The sequence below is a fragment of the Triturus cristatus genome, chromosome 5_1 (genome assembly GCF_964204655.1).
Source record: "Triturus cristatus chromosome 5_1, aTriCri1.1, whole genome shotgun sequence".
NCBI lineage: Eukaryota > Metazoa > Chordata > Amphibia > Caudata > Salamandridae > Triturus > Triturus cristatus.
This window is the reverse complement of record NC_140587.1, coordinates 584,749,411-584,775,788: the sequence shown is the minus strand read 5'-3', so window position 1 is coordinate 584,775,788 and position 26,378 is coordinate 584,749,411. Positions and strand designations below refer to the sequence as shown.

General features: G+C 44.4%; 1 protein-coding gene across 5 annotated transcripts in view; it reads left to right on the top strand.

The window, feature by feature from the left end:
* TRIM55 (tripartite motif containing 55) overlaps nucleotides 1–26,378 on the top strand; it is a 604,973-nt gene that overhangs the window by 318,839 nt on the left and 259,756 nt on the right. For all 5 annotated transcript variants that reach the window (XM_085605523.1, XM_085605520.1, XM_085605521.1 and 2 more), the window contains exons 5-7: nucleotides 1,634–1,867; nucleotides 3,161–3,183; nucleotides 8,926–9,050. In XM_085605523.1, coding sequence (XP_085461649.1) covers nucleotides 1,634–1,867; nucleotides 3,161–3,183; nucleotides 8,926–9,050 — 382 coding nt within the window. The remainder of the gene's footprint in view (nucleotides 1–1,633; nucleotides 1,868–3,160; nucleotides 3,184–8,925; nucleotides 9,051–26,378) is intronic.

Here is a 26,378-nt window from a genome sequence, read left to right as displayed (position 1 = left end):
CAAAGTCGTAAACGGGCCAGTCGGGTAAGAGCAGCTGTGTGATTCTTTGAGCAAACCCGGATGTGCGGGTTTGCCCTCAGGAATGGTGGATGGTACTGTTTGGCAGGCAGATTGGACACATTTTTAGGCCTCACAAGTTTTAGGGGTTTTGCTGGACGTACTCGGTGCTCTGGGGTATGGGACACAGGATTTCGGGAACGACTCATTTTGGATCGGGATGGTGAAGGAAGCGGAATCCAGTGGTTGGCCAGGCGGTGGAGATTCGGCGTGTAGGGCGCTGGCAATCAGATTGTTATCAGTACTATTTGCGGTTGCCTGGCAGTTGGGCTGGGTTTTTCATGATTCTCGTTGACATTGGTCTTTTTTCTCCTAAGTTGCATTGCACATTGAGGGTTGGATTTGTGGGAACTCCTACATGAAGTGGATAGCGAGGCATGCCGAAAACAGGAGAGGAGGATGACGGTTTGGACTTCCTGATATGGTGGTGCAATTAAAATGGTTTGGAAAAGGGAGCATGCAGTGGCACAAGTTATTGCCCAAGTTAAATTCTCTAGCAAGAGACATTCTCTGGCTATTCATCCTGCATTTGCACCTAGGAGAAAATGACTTTGTGGAGTCGAAGGGTTTGGTACCGGTTAAGAGTGTAAAGAACAACTTGAAGGAGATCAAAGCAAACAAACGTAATGACCAAGTTCCTGTCCAAAAATGTCTAGCAGGGGCAATAAAACCTGGGGCTATTGACAGGGCAAGGAAAATGACGGTAGTTTCCCTAGGCAGAGGGTTTGGTTTTCTTTGCACAGTGCAACATAAAATATGAGATTGGTGGAATTCTTTCATGAAGATGAGGTGGAACTGTATTTGATGCAGGTTTGGAATTTTATGGTGGAAAGTTTGCATTTGCCAGTGTGGATGTAAAATGTTGTCACTTGTGGCGGGGTTGGGGGGGCAGCAAAATCAGTGGTTGTTCTGATTATGGGTGGTAAACAAGTTTAAAAGTTATTGCAAGAAATGTTGGTCAGGTTGAGATCCAGTTGAGATTTTTGGTGGGAGAGGAGGAGGAGTTGATGAATGGAATAAGATGGCAACAGTGATGTATGCATGAGGGTTGGACGCAGGGAGTTTGATTGAGGAGATTTGTGATCGGCTTTTTGGTTAGCTTGCTTTGTGAAGGGTATGTTAGGGGAGGAGGATTTGGATAGCTATTCAATATGTATAGTGAGGCTCAATTAATATTTAGCATGTAAGGCGTAGAGCAAAGGTTGTTATTAAACTTGTGCACATGTTTCATTAAAGCAGTCTTTTGCATACTATCAAGTAGTCTGTTGTTCGGGATATGCCGTCCTACCCGATGTCTATCAGACATCTGCTTGCTTGCCTTCACAAACATGCTTGCTGGTTGCTTGTGCAAATTGTTTGTTGTTGCCTCTCTCAACGGACCAGGCTTTGTTGAGTGTATTGGACTTGCAATTGTTCAATGAACACTGCTAATAAATTAGTTAAATCAAATTGTGTCTGGGGAGAGTTATATTTCTAAGGGATATTATGAAATTACTATTTCTTGTTTTTTACAAAAATATCGATGCTTTTGAAGCTGTCGAACTGTGTTTTGACAACTGAACCAATTGACTTGCAGGAAAGCTGCCGGAAACAGAAAGAGGACCTGTGTGAGAAGTTTGATTTCTTGTATGCGGTGCTGGAAGAGAGAAGAAGCGAGATGACGCAGATGATTACAAGAGAGCAGGAACAGAAGCTGGAGCATGTCCGCTCCCTCATCAAGAAGCACGGCGAACATTTGGAGACCGTGTCCAAACTGGTAGAGTCAGGCATCCAGTTCATGGAGGAGCCAGAAATGGCGCTGTTTTTACAGGTACCATATGACAAGATAAGGTGACGTATGGGAGATAAGGCAATAGGCAACAGAAGGCCATATTACATAGTAATGCCACAGTGGCACGGGCAAAGTATGGCTGATGCTGGAGCACTGCTCACTGTCCACCGTATTATGTATGCTTCGCCCAGGATGGAAGCACAGACTGATAGTGTGCACTTGTGCTCCCATGTGTACACTAAAGACTCTATGAGGTTTGCCTGAGAGATTAGTATAGAAGAGAAACTTGAGCCAAGGGCCTTATCAAGCCTTCCCTCAGGTTCTCAAAGAAAAGGGGAGTGAAAGGATTCCCTGAATCAGAGCCATGCAGTGAAGCCCATCTGGTCTTCTAAACACAGTTTTATCGCCTTGAAGGTGGTGAGTAAAAGGTGGCAGTCCAAAGAATCGCTTCCTTCGACTGAGTTGCTGAAGGACGATCATAACATCCTTCAAAAGCCTGCTAATTGTGAATTGTCACAAAATGGACAAATCCTTCTGAGTGGCATGAATTGGATTTCTCTCCATAGAGGGGTGTTGGCTGGGTCATGTTATATAATGGGAGAGTATACCTGTTATTCGTCTTTTTAGCACCTCTATGCAAATGATGGAAGGCCCATGTTTGACTGCAATAATGGAAAGTATCTACTGCACACCCATATATTATAGAAAGGGCGTGAAAAGCCCTCATTAATAGCAACCTACATAGACCACATAGAAAGAGTTGGGATTATTATGCTTCTGTCTCACCACTTTCATGGCCCAACCAGATTCTCTGATATGGCCCCATTGGTGCCACCATAACTCGAGCTCAATGCTCACAGTTCTGCTGAACTCAGCCATTAGGCCATTAGGCCGGTAGGGGTACAACTGACCTTGCAGAACATGCATGTTGCTGGATTTGTTTGTATGCTGATGATCTTTGTCTGTGTTAACGAATCACACGAACAAAGGACTGAGTGCTCCAATGAACCTAGCAATTATTCCACGTCTCAGGCCTGTAGTGGTATGCCTGACCTTGCTTGGATTTGTTGGTGTCCTGGCAAGCCTGCGCCTGTGCTGAGGATTCCCTTTAAAGACTGAGCACTGTTTCAGACACAGGTCAAGCTATTTCACTGATTCCAATTATTTTTATGTTATCCACCTGTCTCTAAATTATTGGCCATGCCCCTCTGTACATCAGACAGGTAGGGGAACAGTACAAAAATGATAATATGTATTAGTGTGTCAGTATCTTCAAATGTTCCACCTTTTTTGAGCTAATATCTAACAATTTTTCCTTTTTTTTATTTGCAGAATGCAAAAGCTTTGTTGCAAAAGTAAGTATTGTTGCATTCCTATAGTGCTTGATAACCCTGGCAAAGGGCATTGAGATTTGGTTGCAAATACGATATAGGAGTGCAACGGCTTGAAGAGTTTATTTATCATGCAGCCTATGAGTTTAATACTTTGGTGTTGTGCGTGGGGACCAGAGATATGTTTTTTCTATGTTTTGTAACTATAACTATGAGTGCTATGAAAGCAATGGAGTGAAAGATGACTGATTTAAGCAGAATATGATAGTGTATGGATGCATAGAAAATATATGAGTGCTGCATGCAGTGTTTTGTGTCAGGTGTGTCAGCAACTACTCAAACTCTATTGTGTCTGCATGTGTACCTACCAGTTTTGAATTGTGTGTGTCATGCAGTTTGGAAGGGCTCAGAGGTGAATGATGCTGCCCTTGGAGAGTACAGTCTGGCATAATCCATATTAAATTCTCTCTAGTAATAGTAGTAGTAGTAATTTACTTTATTCGGTTATTACAACCATCAAACTGTGCATTCAACAACAACAGAAAAACAGATAAAATAACGGTACACAGGACATAGGTCATATTGTTTCATAATATACCATGGCCACTAAGGGCTAAAGGCTGTAAGCGCCCCTAATACAGAAATCAAATACAACTGATAATATGAGATATGCGGTACAATAGGTAAACTAGAACAATAAAAAGATACAAGACAGAAATAAAACATGTATCCATATACAATGATAGCAGCAATACTTAATAACAGCCCTCATCAGGGTCGTACCAGGGGATAAAGTGCCAAGTGCTTCAGAGATGGTGTTACTAATAGTACCACAGTAACCTTTCGATAGTCAATAAGATAACGCCATGAATGGGGTCGATCTGAGGACTAAAGTGATCCATGCTACAGTATCAATATAGAATAAAAACAGCAATAAATATATATAAATGAAGTACGACAGGAGCATCATAAGATCAATACATTAAAAAGTGATTACAGAAGGATAACAAAACAATTCATTATTGGGAATTAGGAATAGAAAAGAGCCCAAGACCATTACACTGATATTTAAAAAAAAAAAATGATATTAGGTTTCTACCAGACTGACTCTAAGAATTTACTAATGGCTAACACAGTACTAATAGAAAGGTTGGTCTTTAATATCTGTAGAGCTACTGATAACGTTCAACCCCTAGTTCGCGACATATGGAAATGAGCCACTTACTACGGGGAGAGGAGTACTCTGGGCAGAAGAAGAATAAATGTGATTCATTTTCATCGCCCTGATTACACATGGGACAGGCCAAAATTGCCTGAGCTTTACTCCATTTATGGGTAATGATCTTATAGGGAGTATCCCCAGGCGAAAGCGTATGAAAACACTTTTAGGAAAAGCAGAAGGCATAAAATCTAGATATTCCTCAAAAAAGGGTAAACATTTAAAATCCAAAAACGTATTGGTCAACGATCCTACAGGGCTTCTACTAGCTATTCCTTCGTTGATGTAAGCCCAATAAGTGGATTTTTGTAGGTGTATATCAGATTTATTTAATTTGGTAGGATCAGCACAAAATCTGAGGAGACATAGCTTTTCCATCCAAGAGAACACATGTTTGATCCAGGGGAGTGATCTAACACCTGGTATTTTGAGAACGTCATTCAGTGAGTCCCTATAATTGGCAAGCTCTAGTGTACACCAGAGACTTACCTAGTAAGCCAAAATATTGCCATTCAGAGGACGCAAAAGAGAACGGCATCTCATGTAGTATCGCCAATCCTGGAGATCTATCGGGCTAAGACACAAGTGGCTGCTCTTTACCGGGCTGAAGTATGGGCTATGTGGACACCCAGCTCCTGGCAGTGGCAGTAAACAGCTTTGCTAGGAAAGTATTGGACACCACTTATTCCGTTGTATCTAGAATTGCGATTAAAAAGAGTATATTCTCTGTAGTCTACACAGAAGCACCAGTGAAGCCCATCCAAATGCATCAGGGATCAACCCCTAGGAATAGGCATTATACAAACAGTCCGAGTGCATGCTCCAACGGGTTTTCTGGGAAGCAATGGAAATGAGGCACAAAGGCTTATGACTGAGATGGCAAACCCAATTGTGGCAGTGAGGAACCCTCTGAATGGGAATTATGAGGCAAAACATAAGTTATCCTCGAGGAGTATGTTCATGAGCAATAAGGAGTAACTAATATGCAACTTTACATAGTGAATATCTGAGGGCTCCCTTCTATAGTGGCTTAGCAGCAACACAGAGGATTATGCATTATTTTTATAGGACCAGCCATAGTATATTCTCTGACAGGTCTCAGTGGACCAAGTGAGGAGAGACCATCATTGGAATAATCACAGTTCATTAGTAGTGGAGTCCACTCAGGTGTGGCAAGGAGACACCCATATAAAATGGCATTATGCAGCTAGCACGAGAATTTGCTCCGATGCGTCACAGTGGAATTGCAAACCATTACGAGATCAAGCAGAGTACATGACTAAAAAAAACTGACCCAGTAGAAGCAACCACTGGAATGGGCAACATGCAACCACCTATGGTACTTTATTTGAAAGTTAACTCATTAGTAACAAGGAGCACCCCCTAGTGATGAACAGAGTAGAACCAGCCACATAATGTGCTCTGAGAGCTCTATAAAGGTGTGGCAGAGAAAAAACCAACAAGGAAAGGCATTATACAGTTTACAACAGCATTTGCTCTGATGGTCACTGTGGAGTGACAGAGGAGCTACAATTTTACGAGCAGCCATAGAATATGTTCTTAGGAGGCCAACCAGGTATGTCATGGGGCAACCTATAGGAACAGATATTGCACAACCAGATATCATCTAAATTCTGTTGAAGAGCAAAAAGGAGTGATTTAATCCTAATTTAAAAAAATCTCCCCTCCCCGCAGGGACAGAAGAACTTTACTTTGGGCCCGATTCACAGAAGTAGTCTAACTTTACGACTTTCGGTATTTACAAAGGGCATTTACGAGTAGTAATGTTAGACTATTGGTCTAAGTTAAGACCAAAAGTCTAATTTAGACTAAATGTCTAACTTTACTACCACTAAAGTTAAACTCTTGGTCTAAGTTTAGACCAAAAGTCTAACTTAGAACAACATTCTGTTTTAGACCAAAAGCCTAACTTTAGTAGTAGTAAAGTTAGACTTTTGGTCTAAGTTAGACTTTCGGTCTAAACTTAGACCAATAGTCTAACTTTAGTAGCAGTAAAGTTAGACTTTTGGTCTAAATTTAGACCAAAAGTCGAACTTTACTACACGTAAATGTCCTTTGTGAATACCGAAAGTCATAAATTAGACTTTTGTCTCAGATTACTTCTGTCAATCGGGAGCTTTGTGATTGAGCATGAAGCTTTAGCAGTTGCATGGGCAATTCACCATATTTAATATTTGCGGTGGGGTTAACCCCTTGCTGTGATGAATGACCATCACCCTCTTGTGCAGATCTGGTCTTGGAGAGGTGGAGCAAATTTGACTCAAAGGATAAGGAGGTAGACAAAAGGGCTTTCTGGTTACAGTTTTCAGATGGAGTATTTACCAGGAATTAACAACTGAGTGGCTGACTGTAGCAATTGCCCATTGAGAATGGTGAGGCTATTTTGGAATCCTCTGTCAAAAGCTGGGTGAGAGAAGATGTTATCGAGGAAGAGAGTAGAGGCAAGTGATAGACAGGGTGATGCATTAAGGGCAGCTAGTGAATATGTGGTCAGAGGTTAGCCTGATGTCAAATAGCTTGCAATCATTTTATGGGGTACTGGAATGTACGTGAGGAACTAAACCTTGTCAATGTTGATCTTCTTAGGGCTCTTGTCTTATGCCGCATGTGAAGGTAACCAATTTGTCACATAAGGGGCATCTAGGAAAGAACTTGACCAAGTTTAGAGTGCAGGAACTCTACTGGTGGCCTGGTCTTGACCATCAGGAAAAATGTAACTCTAGGTTTGCCAACAAGTGTTATGTGAAGCCTATACAATGGAAGATGGGAGAACCTGTACTGGCGAAGAAACCAGGTTTGATTAGGAAGGGTGTATTTACATTAATAGGAACTTTCACCAAAAGTGAGGAGGAATGTTGTGGTTATGGATTCTGGAGCAGTGTCCAGTGAGTCCAAGCTGGTGAGATCTGTGGCTGTTCTGCGTCCTGGGTTTATTCATACACGAGAGAGTGATGTCAATGATCTCCACACCTCCAAGAGTGATGACGTTTTTGGCACTGGTACTTCCCACACATTGGAAGATGGCATCCGTTCAGCAACGGTGGCTGCTCAAGTGGGAAGAGGTAGTTCACGGAGGAAGAAGAGGTGACGGTCTAAGTGGTGAAAAGATCATGTCATAAAATGAATATCATTTTTATGCTAGTATGGTGTGATCCTGCGCCTGAGCCAGCATTCCATCCTTTGCTAATTTTGAATTTACTTTTGATGCTTTGTCCCTTTGCTTTTCTTTTTCTCTTCAATATCTTATCCACTTTAGAGCTGTTTTTCCTGTTGTTGGGGTTGTGTTGTTTGCTGTATTGGGAATTAGGTGTTGCTGTTATGCTGGCAGCTGGGCCAGGGCCGTGTAATCATATGCTGTGAAGAAAAGTGGAGGCGGCACCAGGACTGAGGATACATATCCAAAAAGGCCATCTTATTTCAAGCTAAATCCTTTAGCAACAGGTTGCTTTCCCTCTCAGACGGCTGGTTTGGTGCTTTAGGACTGAAGCGTCAATCGTAACGCTACACCGAGTAATCATTGCTGAATTTATACTTACACGTTTTGTGTGCTACATCTTTACAACTTTATGCCCTGAGGAAGTTCCATTCACTGGAACGAAACGCGTTGGCTGTTGTCCTGTGTATATCTACTACTATATGAAGATGAATAAAGAATAAAGGATTTTCTTGAAATACGATGGCCTTCTTGGATATGTAACCTCATTCCTGGTGCCGCCTCCACTTTTCTTCAAGAATTTATTCCTGGGTTTCCAGTACGACCTTTCTGCAGCAGGTTCTGGAGATGTTTGGCACAGGACTTTTTTAATTTATGGGACTACAAAATTGATGTGCTCAACATTAGTCGGCTGTGGGATCTTTTTCTTGTCAAAACATAATGCTGTGAAATCTTGGGGTGTCATACTGTATGCGATATTACCTGTGTTCGAGGGTTGACAGTTGAAACTTAGCTGGTGAACTGTGAAAGGGGTCATTCACTTTGCTGTGTAGCTCATGTCAATAAAGCTCCTGAGCTTCATTGTTGGTGCCTTCTTTTGCACATACGTATCACAGGCTCTAAGGAATCAAGGCAAATGACTTTAGTTAGTGACTGTGGTATGCATAAATATAGGTGAAGCACAAGACAGGGAGGGTCAGGGACATGGCTCAAGGAAAGGTGAAGTAGGAGAGAAGAGGGAAGGGCTTCAGGGCCAAGGACCTTTCCAGGCCATAATAAGCCCAAACTGAGCAGGTTATATAGGAAGACACCCTTAACCTCTTTGCCCTTTACCAGAGAGCTTGAGCTGAACACCCTACAAAGGAAATTTGCGTAGGAGGCAGGGGAAGCATGAAGGGGTAGATAGGAAGAGTTTGTGTCAAGCAACTAGGGTCCAATGTGGTCACTGCCCACAATGTGATGCAAGAGCGTAAGGGTGGAAGATTTTGACGTCTAAGCTAGGAGGCTTATAGACATATAAACATCTTTTTTATTACCCTAAACTGCATTCTCTTTTATGTATTTCCACTTATTCAGCGCTATCTCTTTACAGGATCACAGAAGCCACCAAAGTATTACAGTTGGAAAAAATTGAGCCTGGGTATGAAAATATGAACAATTTTATAGTCAACCTCAGTAGAGAGGAACGGATAATCCGAGAAATTGACTTTTACAGAGGTATGTATGTCTTCCTCTCGGGAAAGGTTTTCAAAACTGCAGTTGTGGAAAATGTGCATGTTGATATGACATGAGAGAATTCGCAAATAAATCCCCAGTGCTGATTTAGTAATAAAAGTCATTCAACGTTAACATCCATTGCAAATTTGAGTTAATATTTTTCTGTTTCTGTTAACCAAGATTTTTATACACTAAAATTGCTTGAGCAACCCTGCTTGTTTTTAGTTCGAGCGTAGAATCAGCACGCAAGCGCTGCTCTGGTGAAGATCTGCTGTAGCTCAGTACATGAGGGAAGCCGCGCCGACTCCCTCGCCTATATTTTTCATTGGCTTGTGTCTTTGTCCTTCGTAAATGCTGCCTTCGGATTCGTTTATAGGCTAGTTAGTCCCTCTTTATTACTGACCATGTTGTCATTTGTATCCTCCCATGGCTATTGGCCCCTTTACTTCAAGAGTTAAACGGTATTTGCTAATTAGCCTGTGAGCTCTATTTTCTTGATGAGGTTCTCCTACTGCCTTCTCTGCTTTCCCCCTCCCTCCCGTTGTCCGTGCTTTCTTACCCCCCTCCCCGCCCGCACTCCCATTGTCCGTGCCTTCTCGCCCCCTTCTCCCCCCTCCCCCTCCCCCTGCCCTCACTCCTGTTGTCCGTGCCTTCTCCCCCTCTCCCTCCGCCCACACTCCCGTTGTCCGTGCCTCCCCCTGCCCTCCCTCCCGTTGTCCATGATGACTACTGTTTGCAATGCAATAGGTCTCTCATAAATGCGAGTCCTATTGCATTGCAAATGCTTGTTTCTGAGGTAGGTACTTGGCTCTCAGAGTGAGTAGCAAATTGTGTTATCTACGTTGAGCTCATATTTTCTATAAAAATACTATTTCAATTGAAAAGAAGCTTTTTCCTGCATCCCGACCCCATTACGAACACAGTAGACTGTGCCAGTACCGTGTTTTTATAGTCAGATTGTAACCAAACATTCCAGTAAGAGCCAGTGGAAATAAATGCCAATGTACTTGCCCAGTGCTGCATGAAGCTCGCAAAATGTATTGACGCCCTGTTACTAGGAAGAGAGTCGTGTCTAGTGTGAAATGCTGTACTCTGCGAGAAGATTCACCAGAAAACGTGTCTTTAAAATACCATGATGCACTCGCGTAGTGTCTGCCTTTCTTGCTCTCCAGTGCTGTGGAGTTGATTCTTGGTGTGCGGTGTGGGGGTGTATTCTTAAGTCTGACTGGAGTTACATTGGGTGTGCTCCTTCTTTACTCTCACTGAGAAAGTACAGCGAAGAACATTTGGGTGAGAGGATTGCTCCCATGTCTTTACAGTAACAATTGCATACATTTAAGATGAAAAAATGTGCTAAATCTTAACAAAACATATTAGCTCCTTCAAACATTTGCCAGTTCACTGTCTCCTTATGACATGTGTCATCACATTCACGAGCCCAGTGATACTGTAAAAGGTCATCCATGGGAAATACTGTCACATATGTTCATTAAAAACTTCCAATCCCTTTGCAATGAACATACCAGTAAATTGAAACCGCCCTTTGTTTCAGCTATCTAGTACTGTAACTCCCTTCACCACAAGAAGTGTGGCTCACTGGTTAGAGGAGGCATACCCTGAAGCAGAGGTCAGACCCGGGACCAGGGTTCAATTCCCGACGCGGCAGGGTCTGAGCCCAAGTGTCCACGGACTCGATAATTCTCACTTCGGTGCCTACTCGAATCATGGGTTCACACTCTGCAACTCTGGGCAATAGCTTGCTTAATCTCCACTACGGCCCACCCCCCCCCCCCCCCCCCCCGCGGAGGGATGCCTGGCTCTCACCTTGGGGATGCCCAGTACGGGTTATCTCACAGGGAAAAGCCAGGACGGGTTCCCAGATGCCCAAGGGTAAGTCGAGCGCTATATAAGAACACACATACATACATACAATCCAGGCTAGTAAGCAACACTTTCTGACTAATAGGTAAAATGTAGGACGACCAGATATAGAAACTTTCTTGTAACTCAGTCAAGGGAGAGAGGCCTACATTTACTAAATTTGGAGTGACATGACCCAGCACAAAAACCAACTTAGTTCTGCTGCAAAGAAATGCACTTGTTTAGCATAGCACCCTCTTTTCTTCAGCTCATCCAGCAATGATCAATTTGCCTGAACGCATGCTAAGGAAATTGTGTGACATGCCATTTGTGTCACAAAGACAATAAACAGTCCTGTGCGATGCAGTCTTGTGCTAAATAAAAATCACCAAAATGCAGAAAAGTAACTGGGGAGTGATGGATGTGACTAGGAACCCTCTCCCCCCAAACAAATGGCAGGTTCAGGGAGTCAGGATCTGCAGAATAACCTGGGAAGATAGGACAAACTATTTCTCTTACCTAAACCCTCACCATCCAAATGATATCCTCTGGAACAATATTCTTGAAGAAATAACAGTAATGGCACCAACAAGAAGGACTGTGATGAGCTGAAGAAATGCTGACATGGCATGCACTGGACCGAAGACGCAAGAACACGTCTCTCCCACTTTGAGATAATCATGATATGCTCACCTCAGGACGATTAATGTTGGGCTCCTAATTTATTACTTTTGTGACTAAACACTGTGACTGTTATTTTAGGAAACTTAGATAAATCGCAGGTTTGTTTTTATTTATATTTATGGGAAAGATGCATGTAACTGCCTTCCTTTAACGTCACTCACACCTACTCTGCTAGACCTTAAACATTTAATTTCTAAATTACCTAATTATTATACCTAGCATTATCCTTAGTATTTAACTGTCCCTTTCCATTTTTCGCCAATATTTATTTTTTTCCTGAAATTCCTCGTCCGAAAGTAATGTATGTAATAAAGAAAATAACAGCATTAACATATTTCAATATGTTGTATTGGAATCTAAGTGTGTGGAGTTTCCTTAAATACAAATAGCCCCCTATCCTAGAGTTTTAAGTGGGACAAAGGGTGGCAGGGCGGGTACCAAAGTGGGTATCGCCGTTAAGGCCCTGATACCAAAAAAACCTGTATACTTTTGATCTTCCATGAATATTTCATGAGGACCAACATTTAAGACTAAAGATATCATTTAACTATCACGTAGCTATATTTTTTAAGTGGGACCTTAACTGTGAAACTCTGTGCCTGAAGAGTGGATCTGTCTCTAGAACCGACTTTAGTTCTGTAGAAATACAACAAAATCTGTTTAATGTATATCTGTACACACACTTGATCCTTAAATTATTTGACTTATCCCTTTCATCACTCCCATTTCCTCTATCCCACCTTCCATTCATCTCCCTTACCCATATAACCAATTTGATTTCGATTTACCCTCCTCTCACCTGTCACCCTTCTCATTAATTAGATCTATATTAAACATTCTCCTGTATCTCCTTCTATCCATTCTCTAGCCATCCTTACTAAGTCACCACTTTCTCTCACTCCATCTCTGCCTGCACTTTCTTTCACTTCCATCTCTGTCTGCTCAATTTATAAGCTTATTTGGTGTTGTACTGGTCTGAAAAAAAGTATTTACCCTCATCATATGGTACTTTGGATTAATAGCAATTCCAATTATTTGGTAAAGGAAAATCCACCCCTACCCATCCCAGATAGAGCTTTGTTTTATAAAAATAGAAATAAACAAATATATCCTATTGATGATGGCTCCATTACTAATAATAGATACCCCTCTACTGCAATGCATCTCTATGCAATGCACCTCTGTGTCAGTCCAAACACTTCAAACTTTTCAAGATGTGCTGAATTGCCAGTTCAGACCCCTGGCTCTAATCCTACCAAATCTAATTTAAGTTATCCTCACCAACCCCATCCTGCCTCACCATTACCATCCTTCTCTCATGTCGTCCCTTCTGCTGTTGAACATCTACTGCCATACTAAACACATGCCACCCAGCCAGCAATGTGATACTCTTTAAGTCCCTGCCTCGTATCCATGCTTTGATCAATTACCCCTCTCTGGTTCTACCATGTCCATGATTCTATACAACTCCCAAAAATACTCCAAACCACCACATGCTCTTGACTCCAGTTTTTAGGTCGAGCATGGGCAGCACATGAGCTGCTCTGCGAGGCATGCTGTATTGAGGTATCACATAGAAGCTCTGCCCATTTCCCGCCCATGTTTTCGATTGGCTCCTATTACTGTCCTTGTAAAATCGCTGTTTTTCATTTGTGAATAGGCTTAGTAGTCCTTCCTTGGAACTGCCTTGTCTGCATTTGTAGCCTCCCACAAAGACTGGACTTTTTACTTGTCTTGTTACACAGTCTGCATTTTGTAGTCGGTGAGCACTATTTTCTTTATTGATCTAACCCCTATTCCACCCATGACAACGCTGCACACCGCACGCTTTTATATTATTAGTAATGTTTTATTTTTTAGCACAAGACACACCATTGATGGACGGAATGCAGAACAAATCAAAACATTCACCCGCAGTCAAGAGATCTGGGTTAAATCCATCATTCTTTTGCTCACCATGCCACCCCATTTTAGACCTGGCCATATGCAAATCAGTCTTGATCCTGTGCCTCATGGGAACAGTCCAGCCCGAACTGCCAAGCCAGGTCCTCCCTAGACTGTAAACAAGCATCCTAGGACCATTTTCGGGGTTTCACCCCTCTTCAGCCAGGATAGCTTGATTCCAGTGGCACAGTGAGCCCAGGACCCACGTCTGGGCATACCTGGCGCACTTAGGGCGAGAAAGCAAAAGACACACAATTGATGGATGGAATGCAGAACAAATCAAAACATTCACCTCAGTCAAGAGTTCTGGGTTAAATCCATCATTCTTTTGCTCACCATGCCGCCCCAGTTCAGACCGGACCATATGCAAATCAGTCTTGACCCTTTGCCTCATGGGAACAGTCCAGTCCGAACTGCCAAGCCAGGTCCTCCCTGGACCGTAAACAAGCATCCTAGGACCGGTTTCGGGGTTTCACCCCTCTTCAGCAAGGATAGCTTGATTCCAGTGGCACAGTGAGCCCAGGACCCATGTCTGGGCATACTTGGCGCACTTAGGGCGAGAAAGCAAAAAACACATAATTAATGGACAGAATGCAGAACTAATCAAAACATTCACCCCCAGTCAAGAGATCTGGGTTAAATCCATCGGTCTTTTGCTCACCATGCCACCCCAGTTTAGACCTGGCTATAGGAAAATCAGTCTTGACCCTGTGCCTCATGGGAACAGTCCAGCCCGAACTGCCAAGCCAGGTCGTCCCTGGACCGGAAACAAGCATTATGGGATCGGTTTTGGAGTGTCACGCCTCTTCAGGCAGGATAGCTTGATCCCAGTGGCACAGTGAGCCCAGGACCCATGTCTGGGCATACCTGGCGCACATAGGGCGAGAAAGCAAAAGCCACACAATTGATAGACGGAATGCAGAACAAATCAAAACACTCACCCCCAGTCAAGAGATCTGGGTTAAATCCATACTTCTTATGCTCACCATGCCACCCCAGTTTAGACCTGGCCGTATCCAAATCAGTCTTGACCCTGTGCCTCATGGGAACAGTCAAGCCCGAACTGCCAAGCCAGGTCCTCCCTGGACCGGAAACAAGCATCCTAGGACCGGTTTCGGGTTTTCACCCCTCTTAAGCCAGGATAGCTTGATTCCAGTGGCACAGTGAGCCCAGGACCCACGTCTGGGCATACCTGGCGCACTTAGGGCGAGAAAGCAAAAGACACACAATTGATGGACGGAATGCAGAACAAATCAAAACATTCACCTCCAGTCAAGAGATCTGGGTTGAATCCATCATTCTTTTGCTCACCATGCCACCCCAGTTTAGACCTGGCCATATGCAAATCAGTCTTAACCCTGTGACTCATGGGAACAGTCCAGCCGGAACTGCCAAGCCAGGTCCTCCCAGTTTTGGCAGTGTCAGATTCACCCTTGACAAATAAGCGGTCTGACAGCCGAATTACGATGTTGGTATTCCCACAGACGAATGACTGCCGCCTATAACAGGATTTCTCTTCCTGCCTTGATGGCGGTCACAGTCGACTGCGGCTAATGAAGTGAGTCCATCCCCTGTTTCCACCATCGAGATTACAATGTACCTTACCGCCAAGCTGACTGTGGTGGGAAGACCTACATACTCGACCAGGAGGAAATGCAAGATTTAAGGTAATAGCGCACCATGTCTCCTGTTTCCACTCCTCCTTCCATCACGGAGCCCCTCATCTAGGTCCTCCCTTTGCTGCAGACACTTGTCTGCAAGGGAATCCACACCACTGTTGCCAGAATCACAGGTAAGTTCCTTGTCCATTTGTCCAATGTTGCAATGTCTGTGTCTTAGTTTTCCATAGGTGTAATACATATGTGTGTATTTACAGACTTGTTTCGTACAAATGCACACATATGTATTTCCACTGTGGTAAAAACCCTAAAAATAAGTGAAATTCCTAGCACTTAGATCCCCCGCCTTCGTAAGATTGCAGCCACGAGATCATCATAATACAGTGGTCGGAAGTCAAGTTCAAAAGGTACAGTATACCCGACCATGGGTAATAGTGATGAGATGCAATACATAAGACACATTGCAGACCACAACCAAATCATCTTTTCACACAAAGGAAACACAATTACAGAAATAACAAGCAATAATTCAGATAAACACAGAAAGACACAAAAAAAGAGCAAATGAACATTACAATGCCACTCATACTGTAGCAATATAATAAAAATGGGATACCCACTCTACGGCTCAGGTGCTACTTACGATCCTCCTGACCATTGCATGTGGCCCCTCATGAACAGCTGCACTTGACTGTTGTTTGCTTGACTGAGCACTAATATTCAAAAAGAGAGCGGGGGAGGATGTTCAGTTATTAGTTTACTGGGTCCAGATATGAACAGTGGACTGTTCTCCGGAATAACTGTGTTTTTTGTGCTATCTTGTTATAACATCTAGTTTCATATGTAGCTTCTGTCATAAGGTTTTCTTGTTGCCAAATGTCGATACACACATATGTGACACATATGTATACAGTTATAACCTGGATTCGAAATATATATCTATATGTTGATTATAGAACATGTACAATGTAACATAGCACAATCCTTTAGGCAGTCTGTGCTGTCACTGTAACCTAATAAAGTTTATGGAAAGCATCTATTCACACATTAACTGAAGCAAAGGTAAGGATGCACAGAAGGTGTCCTGCACCACTTATCTTTAGGAACACCTTTATGTTTAAAGACATGGTGCAACAAACTTAAAAATATGATTTAGGGGCATATTATCAAGAAACGGCGTTAAAATTATCACCGCTTTAGCGGCAGGAAACTGCCGCTAAAGTGGCGATAATGGGCTTGATAATATGCTCTTGAGAATTCCCATAGAAATGACATTGATGTTAAGCAATTGAGCTCCGCTTCATGGATGCAAGAGCATTTTCCATGCTCTTGCTTCCATGAAGCGGACCAGAGTTTGCTAAGGCTTGGCGGGAGCGGTGCCACAGCAAGCTGCAATGTCCCAGGCTGGGCAAGCTGGGACATTGCTGGAGCCAGCCCTGGGGGGAGGGGTGGTCCCCATGGACATGGAGGGCTCTTGGAGGGGGGGAGGCGCCTGCCCCCCCTTCCATCTTCTGTATAGCCACAGGGAAGTGGTGGTCCCTGGGGCAGATGGGACCCCTATCATTACTTTGCTTGTTCCCCGGGGAGGTGGAGGTTGCGGGGGGGGGGGGTGCGTGGTCCTCCCGCATTCCAGTATACGACCCCTGGTAGGTGGTGGTCCCATTGGCTGCGTGGGGGGCAGGAGCCCCCTGGCGGTCCCCGCTGCTGGGTTGGGGCTTGGGGGGCTTTTAATTTAATATAGCTTGGGGGAGGTGTGGGGGGCCCTGCATTATTATTTGTAATTACCCCCGGGACCAGGGGCTTAATTAAATGAAGCAGGCAACCCACGCTTTGAATTTTTAAATTTTTTGGCAGGATTCACAGATCCAACGCTACTCCAGCTGAAGATGTAAAAACAAAAATTATTTTTTTGGCCCTGGGGATCCCTGTGGGACTCACTGCACAGGCCTAGGGGGTCAGGGTGTTTTTTTAAAACATTTTTTCTTCCTGGTTTGAAGTGTTGGCAGCCAATCAGATCTCAGGCACAAGATCGGGAGGGGTTGCGGATCCACCGCATCCACAGTTGTATATCTGAAAAATCTTTAAATATCTCAGAAACTACTGAATGAATTTAAACCATTTAACAAACAAAGTGCTTTCTGGACCTAGAGCTACCTTTTTGGGAAATTTGGTGTAATTCCATTTAGCAGTTTAGACTGTAGCAGTGTCTAAAGTTTCCTATGGAAATTAACATGGAGAAAAAGCGTTTTGGGAACCACCTTTTTCTCAGCCCCCGCTTGACGGATCACCCCAAAATTTTCAAAGCAGGAACTGAAGTGACTGGCACATTAGTTTTGCGAGGGTTCGTCAAACAACGCAAAAGTTATTGGCAAATAAAAAAATGCTCTTCCTATGGAAACTAGGTCCTAACTAGCCAGTAGGTAATACTATATATTTATATATATATATATATATAGTTATTTAGAAATATACATTTTTTTGGGTTTGCTAATAAGTTTGGTGCCATTTGCTAAATATTGCTTCCTGGAAAGTTTCAAGATAATCCATCAAGCAGTGGCCAATAAAAATAGGGGGTCCAAACAGCGATACCGCTAAAACGGCTCAGCAGAATTGCACAATATTTAGCAGAAAGCTGTATTTTGATACAGAAAGAATGTATTTTGTGATTTTGTGTAAGTCCATGCAGTAGTTATTGAGAAATTAAGGTTTAAAATGTATGTATATTTCATGCCGTAGAGGATCCGTGGAGTCAACACATCAAAATATAAGATCTGATAGGCTGCTACAACATCAGCAATGATGGTGAGGCAGCCATTTTAGGATTCAGGGACTCCATTCCCTGTTCTAAAAGGAGGAAAAGGATAACATATATGGGCAGTGTAGGGATCCCCGAACCATTTGGTCTGTTAAGGTTGGTGTCTGAGACTCTTTCTCTTTTTGACAGGAACCTGCCCTTTCAGTTTTAATACCTCCCCATCCCCTTGGGTGGGCCAGGGCTGAGGCGGTTGCATATCTAGTATTTTTGTGAGGTAACTGGGGGATCCCATTCCTTGCGGATGCATTCTCATTTAAAAGGGAGGGGCATGCTGGCCCCTTCTTCAAACCATTACAAGGTCTCAGATCCTATCACCCCTGGACACATTCCGCCCCCCTCCAATGTGCTATTATGTGGCCCCGATGACCCCATCCCCCTTGGCCTAAACAAATAGAAAAATGCTGCGAGTGCCCCAGTCCCACCTCGGAAACCCACAGCAACAGGTTTTGGGGTCGTGGGGGAGTCCCAGGGCCCCCATGTCCCCACCTGAACTCCTCCTGAGTACAGCGGGAACAAGCTGCATTTGCTTTCTCCCTCCTGGCTCCTTCTGCTCCTGCTGGGCGGGAGCAAACCTGTGTTCTTAGCCCCAGAGAGTGCGCTCTCCTAGGCAGGGAACATTTCAGTGTCCATGGACACTGCTGCCACCTGTCCCTGGGAGATGAGGTCCCAATAGCCACTTCATGGCTTGCTCAGGGAGGGGTCCCCATGCCCTTCTACCCTGATAAAAAAACGACTTCGACCCACAGGATGAGGTCCCTGGGGTCTTGAAAAGACTTTGGGGGGAGCTGCATGCCCCCACCTCATTTAAAAATTGATCTCCCAGGGGAAGGGTCCTTAGGGCATTGAAAAAAGCTCATGGGGGGCCGTATGCCCTCTCCTCCTTTAAAAAAGTGATCAGCCCTGAGGGAGCGGGTCCCTGAGGCCTTCAAAAGGCTTGGGGAGGGGGCCGCACTTCCCAAATAAAAAAATAAAGTACAAAGGACTAAATGTGAAATGAGTGGAGTAGCTCTCGTTTCACATTCAGTGCTCAAGCTGGGGAGTGCCCCGGCCATGAAGCCATTTGTTTTTATATGATTTTTGGATGTTGGTGTTTCACCAAGGAGGAGCAGTGACACCACCAAGGTTTTTTAAAAAAATTGTGGGAGTCTGTACAGAGCAGAGCAGCCTCCCTAGGAACATTTATAAAAAGTTAGAGTAAGTCTCCTGGATCAGTAAATTCAAGACCCTTGGATGGCTTTCCATACGTTTTTAAAACACACCGAGCTGAAACTGCATGCTGCTTAGCTGGAGTGCGGTGATCCCTTACCAGCTGCCTTTTGTGGCTTGAAGAATTTTAAAGAAAAACTCAACACATGTTTACGGTTCTTTTGAAGAAAAATGCTTTATGTATGTGACAGTGATTATCATTAATCTTTGCCATATATATACATGTAAATGCATTGGATATTGGTTATAGATAAATTATTGTGTTGATTTGTTGAAAAAGGCAATAAGTCAGCTATATAAATGATAATGTGCTGACCTCTTGATACAGCCAATAGGCCCACATTTTACATTTTGGTGTTACTTTCTGTTGAAAAAAAACTAGAAATTCAGTGAAAAAAGCCAAAGGTTAAAGGGATGTTATGATTAGGTTAATTGAAGTTCAAATATAACATTTTAAACTAAGCCACTAAAATTTATCAGTTAAGTTATAGTTATCTCAAATAACTAGAACTTGTGCCCTAAATGAACTATAACTCGCACCCTCGCCATGCACTGCTAATCTGATAAATACTTATAGCCGCAGATTCCTTGCCTTAGAATATTCCCCTGGCGTCAGACTGAATCCAGAAATCTTTTGTGAGTAGTACCTCTTCGCGCCGGTAGGTGCCATTGTTTGGCTCCGCATAGTGTCGTTGGTGTTGTCCGCACTGGAGAGATCTACTTCCAGTCACTTTTTGACTGACATTTTTCAACCTTTTTGTTGAAGAATTTTTTAGACTTTGCCTCCTGATGTGTATGATGTCCACCAGTAAGGCAGATTTCAAGCCATGTCACCAGCAGATGTTGGTCACAGACCCACACTTGGTTTGCCTGATTCAAGCCCTGTACATGGGCTCGTGGGCATAGGGCAATTGCCAGCTGCCATCGCCCTGCTCCAGTGGACCCCTGTTTTCTCACATAGTTCCCCACCCTGCAGGGCTTGGTAGTCCAAGACTTCACACCCAAGATTAACCCTGGTGCTTTGCCTAGCACCTTGCTGGATAGGGAACTCAAAAGGCTGGATACATTTGGGAAGAGGATGTTCTCTTCTGCCAGCCTGGAATTGTGGTTGGTAAACACCACATGCCTCTTGTTTCGATACTCCCAAACGATCTGGAAATCGGTTGTGCAAGTGCTGCCCATGGTCTCAGAGGAGGCCCAAGCCATACTCGCTCAGGCAATTGCTGATGGGAGAATTGCTGCTAAGTTCATCATAAGATGTGGGCTGGATATGACTGACTCGCTGGGCAGAGCGATTTCCTCGTCAGTGGTCCTTAGGCATCACACCTGGCTGAGAACCATTGGCTTTTTGGGGGATGTCCAAGCTTCACTCATGAATATGCCCTTTGATGGCTCCTATCTGTTTGGTGAAAAGGCGTACTCAGCGCTGGAGTGCTTCATGGACAGCAGAGCTAGAGCCAGATACATGGGCCTTTCTATGGCCCCTCAACAACTCACCAATCCCAGTCCACCTTCTGCCCCATTTGTTGCCATGGAAGGGTTTTCCAAATGCGTTTCTATGCTCCCAGCAACCATGGGCAACAAGTTATGCAATCTTTTTGTGGCCGAGGACATAGTTCCCACAGACCACATGGGACAGGCAGCCAGACGTTGGGAAAAGTCCACCACCTTCAGAGCATCCGCAGCCTCCAAACCCCTTCAATCAAGTTTCTTTTAAAGCGCAACTACTAATCCATTAGGGTCACAAGGCGCTGGGTGGATCCGCGGTTCTGTCAATGAGCCAGGTCTTGAGGTCTTTCCTGAATTGCAGTAGAGATGGTGATTGCCTGAGGTGCAGCGGCAAGGAGTTCCAGGTCTTTGCAGCGAGGTAGGAGAAGGATCTTCCTCCAGCCGTGTGTTTTGCAGATCTGTGGGATGGTGGCCAGGGCCAGCTGGGAAGAGCAGAGATTACTGGTGGGAGTTGTGGAGGGCTTTGTAGGCATACGTGAGGAGTTTAAAGGTAATTCTTTTGTTGATAGGTAGCCAGTGAAGGTCTCTCAGGTGGCCATTTGATGTGGCTGTGGTGTGGGATGTTCAGGATGAGTATGGCGGAGGCGTTCTAGATGTTCTGCGGTTTCTTTAGGAGTTTCTGGGTGGTGCCGGCATAGAGTGTTTGCATTAGTTGAGTCTGCTGCTGACGAGTGCATGGGTGACCATTGTTCTGTACTCAATGGGCATCCACTTGAATATCTTACGAAGCAGATGCAGCTTGTGGAAGCAGGAACACATGTTGATTTGGTGGTTCATTGAGAGCGAGGAGTCCAGGATGATGCTGAGGTTTTGTGCGTGGTCCATGGATTTGGGGTGGGTTCCGAGCACTGCGGGCCACCCGAAGTCATCACAGGCAGAGGGGGTGGAGCCAAAGATGAGGACTTTGGTCTTGTTTGACCAAAGCTTGAGGCGGCTGTTCTTCATCCAGGGGGCGAAAGCCTTTACCCCATTGCGGAAGTTGCTCTTGGCGGCTGTAGGGTTGTCTGTGATGAAGAAAATCATCCAGGTGTCGTCGGCATAGGAGATGATGTTGAGTCCATCTCTTCTGATGATGGCTGCAAATGGGGCCATGTAGATGTTGAAGAGAACGCCTTTAGCTTGGCCTCCTACCATCATGCACATCCAGTGGTGGGCAGGATACCCCATCGTCTTCCCCACTGCAGGTCAATAACATCTGTTTTGCAGCTCGTCCAAAGGGGCTACTCTCTCCCCTTTGTGACCACCCCCTCTCCTATGCCACCAGTTTATGACAGGCTGACGGGAGACCACCTCTCTTCGCTTTGTCAGGAAGTGTTAGCTCTCTAGCCAAGTAAGCTATTGAGAGGGTGCCCACATCAGAAGTAGGCTATGATTTCTGTTCCCGCTACATTCTGGTGCCCAAGAAACCTGAACCTTCTCAGCCTCTTTCTGAAAAAGAAGACATTCAAGATGCTCATGCTCACACATGTCCTGTCTGCACTTGACCCGGGAGACTGGATGGTAGTGTTGGACTTGCAGAACATCTATTTTCACATCCCCATCCCCATCCTGCCTTCCCACAGACATTACCTGCAGTTCACGGTGAGTCAAGAGCACTTTCAGTTCACTGTGCTCCCCTTCGGCCTTACCAATGCCCCTCGGAAGTTCACAAAAGTGATGGCGGTGGTTGTAGCTCATCTGCAGAGGTTAAAGGTGGCAGTCTTTCCCTACCTCGATCATTGGCTGTTGAAGACGGGCTTGCCCCAGGCAGTCGTTTCCCACCTTCAGACTACGGTGAACCTTCTGCATTTACTGGGGTTCACTATCAACATGCCAGAGTCACATCTGACTCCCTCTCAGACACTCCTTTTCATCAAAATTGGTCTGGGCACAGTGCAGTATCAGGCTTATATCCCTGAGCGGCAAGTCCAGGATATTCAGGCTATGATACAGTTGTTTCATCCTCTATCCTGGTTGGGCCTCATGGCTCCTTCATCGTGCTTGTAACACATGCCTGCTGGCATATGCAGGCTCTGCAGGTGGACCTGAAGTCCCAGTGAGCACAACATCAGAGGAATCTATCCAATATGGTCAAGATCTCAGAAGGAACTTCAAAATATCTACAGTGATGGCTAATGAACCACGATTGGGTTAGTGGCAGACCCCTCTCCCTTCCCCAACCAGAACTGACTGTAGTGACAAAAGCATCACTCCTGGGCTGGGGTACCATATGGGAGAGGTGGAGATCAGAAGACTCTGGTCTCTGGCAGAATCCGGATTCCACATACATTTATTTGAGCTTCCGGTGGCACTGAAAGTCTTTCCTCCTTTAATTTGGGGAAGGCTGGTACAGGTGTTCATGCACAACACTAGTGCCATGTTGGGCTGCAACAAATAAGGTGCGGTGGGTTGGGGACCCTTTGTCAAGAGGCTCTGCGCCTCAAGTCATGGTTGGAAAATCAGGCATTTTCCTAATAGTTCAATACCGGATGGGCTCTCGAAACGTCAGAGCAGATTAACTTAGCCATTGGTACTTTTTGACCACAAATGGCATCTCCAACCAAAGGTGAGGCAAGGTCTCTTTCAAGAGTGGGGAGAACCTTGGTTAGATCTGTTTGCGTCTACAGAGAACACACAATGTCAGCAGTTTTGCACATTGGAGTTTTGCTTTTCATCTTAAGTGGAGCTCCGGTCTTTCTGCCAACCCCACTACAGCCCAGAGTTCTCAAGGAGATCAGGAATGACCGGGCCCTAGTCATTCTTGTGGCTTCAGATTGGGCATGGAGATTCTGGGATCCAGAGCTGTTGAGCATGAGCATTGGTCCTCCAATCAGGGTGCCTCATCTTGAGGATTTTCTGTCAAAGCAACAGGGCAGGGTCCTGCACCCGAACCTGAAAACATTTCACCTTCATGTGTGGAGATTGAGTTGTGGCAGCTGACAGAGTTTGATCTTCCGCTCAAAGTCTGCAATGTTATCCTGGCAGTCAGGCATCCCTCCACCAAGACGGTATACGCCTGCCATTAAAGTAAGTTCATGACATGGTGTGCAGATAAGCATGTTGACCCTCTATCCACACCCCTTTCTCAACTTCTCAAGGTTACATTTCTGCAATTTCTGTATTGCTGCAGTTGCCAGAACAGCCATCCCTTTTCAAATCCCCTATTCTACATCGGATCCTAAAAGGTATCCAACACATGTTCCCACCAATGCCTTTTAATTATGCCTAGTGGGATTTAAATCTGGTTCTTACTTTTTTGATGTGCACTTCCTTTGAGCTGCTCCACAAATGCCCACTCAGACTTCTCACCATCAAAACAGTGTTCCTTGTGGTGATAACATCTGCCCAGACAGTCAGTTAGCTAGAGGCGCTCTCTGCACATCCTCCATACCTCACTTTCTTCCCTGACAATCTCGTTCTTTGGATTAGGGCATCTTTCTTACCGAAAGTGGTTACCCCTTTCCATGTAGGCCAATCCATCCCTCTGATTACTTTTTACACTCTGCCTCACCCTTTTAAAGAAGAGGAGAGATTCCAACTGGACCCAAAAAGAGCATTGTCATTCTGCTTGATCACATTCATGAGCTCCGGGTGAATGATCAACTCTTCATTGAATATGTCGGAGCTAAGAAAGGGACGGCAGTGCAGAAGCAGACTATCTCTCAATGGATAGTTCTCTGCATCAAAATCTGCTACGCATTTGCCAAAAAGCAACTTCCGGAGGGTTTATGTGCTCATTCTACCAGAGGCAGAGCTCTGACCACTGTGTTAGCTCGCAGAGGTCTTGTTCTGGATATCTGTCAGGCAGCAGTGTGTGCTTCTTTACACATTTTTAAGATGTACTACTGTCTAAGCAGTCCGGTCAAGGGAGATCGTCAATTTGCCTGTTCAGTCCAAGTATAATCTTCATTGCAGTCAAGCCTCCGGGGAGGTAATGCTTTGGTTTCAATTCTAAGGTAAGGAATTTGTGGCAAGAATTTTCTTTCATATAAACAAGTTACTTACCTTCGGTAACGACGTATCTGGTAGAAACTCTATCTAGCTGCAGATTCCATTCCAACCCACACATCCTCCCTGCTCTGCGACTGGATTATAGAGCTACAGAGATATATCCCTGTAAGTGCCATAGATTTCCACACCAGTGGTAGGTGTTCCTCATAGCTCCGCGCTTCTGGTGTGTAAAGTCGCAAAAGAAACTGACATCAGCACGGAGGGGTGGCACCTATATAGGCACCGTGCATGTCACTTCCAGTGCAGACGACGTTGACTATGTCTTGCGGAGCTGAGCGAAGCTACCTACCAGTGCAGAGGGGTACTTCTCACCAAAGGTTTCCACATCCAGTCTAATGCTTAGGGGATATTCCAAGGTAAGGAATCTGTAGCTAGGTAGAGTCTCTACCAGATAAGGCGTTACCAAAGGTAAGTAACTTGTTCATTACTTCACATATTTACATCACTCATGCCATGTTCTGTGACATCAATGATAATGTCACTGCAGCATTTGCAATAACATCATTGATACCACACTATCTATGGCGGTAGCAGTACAAAGAGGCTGAGTTCTATGAAAATGTGACAGGAAACTTTGCCTTTTGTTGGCTATTCCTTCTAGTTTTATCATCAGCATTGCACACAGTCTCTGCTGGACAAAGCCAAAAGTCTGTGAGCAGTGGGAGTTAGTCACACATAGAGGGTTGGGCATGGACCTAGTAGAAGGCCAAAGGCTCAGATCTGCCGCCAACCCCCTGCGCTCAACCAAAGGGCAAGGGCAATGAGGGTTGGTAGCCTGTGGAGATTTTGAATAATAAATGAGATGCAGGAGCTGCTCATTTATTAGTCACTGGTCCTTGTAAAGAGTGCCCCATAATGCCCTGTGAGGGCTTTTCAAATATATTTTAGAAGCTTGGTGGTGTCCATGGAAGGGTAAGGGGCACCACTATGCATGTTTTATAATGTTCTGGAGGGCTGTAGGGAGAACAGCAGCCCCACAGCAACTTATAAAAAAAACTGTTTGTCTCCTGGGTCATTAAATCTGTGACCTCAGGAGAGCTTAACGTATTTCTTTAAAGAACTGTTAATGAGCTCTATTCTCTTCAGCTGAATTGCAGGGATCCCTTGTGGTGGGATCTATGGCTGTACTTTGTGACTTCAGAAATGTTAAAAGAAAGACTCAAACATTTTTTTTTGTCAATAAGGGTTTATTAAAAAAAGAATTATGACAATCACTTTAATTAAATATTGCAATTTATGAAGTATACATTTGCTTACACATGGTGGTGACTTTATGATAAAGCTAACAGGTCTACTTTATATATGTTTATGTGCTGACCTCTAGATAAATCCAAAAGCCTACCTGGAGAAGAGTGACATTTTGTGTCTCCAAGAGACCTGTACTCTTTCATCGTCAACCTTTCATGGATACTATGAAATCTTTAAGCTGGAGTCATAACTTAGTCTCTTTGGCCGCCCTTCAGGAGGCCTATCTATTTTCATCAAACATACAAGTTACAGGCCACCTCAACTAACCTTAGCACCAAAAAGAAGGTATAAAATTCAATCACAGATCAATAGCTCTGCTGCTCCAAAAATGCTACCTAAGTACACTAAAAAACTCTATGGTGGCCATTGTTGAAGATCTATGCACCAGCCTTGAAGGTCTCTTTATGGACTTTAATAGACATAAAATCCTGCTTGTGGTAGACTTTAATGTTT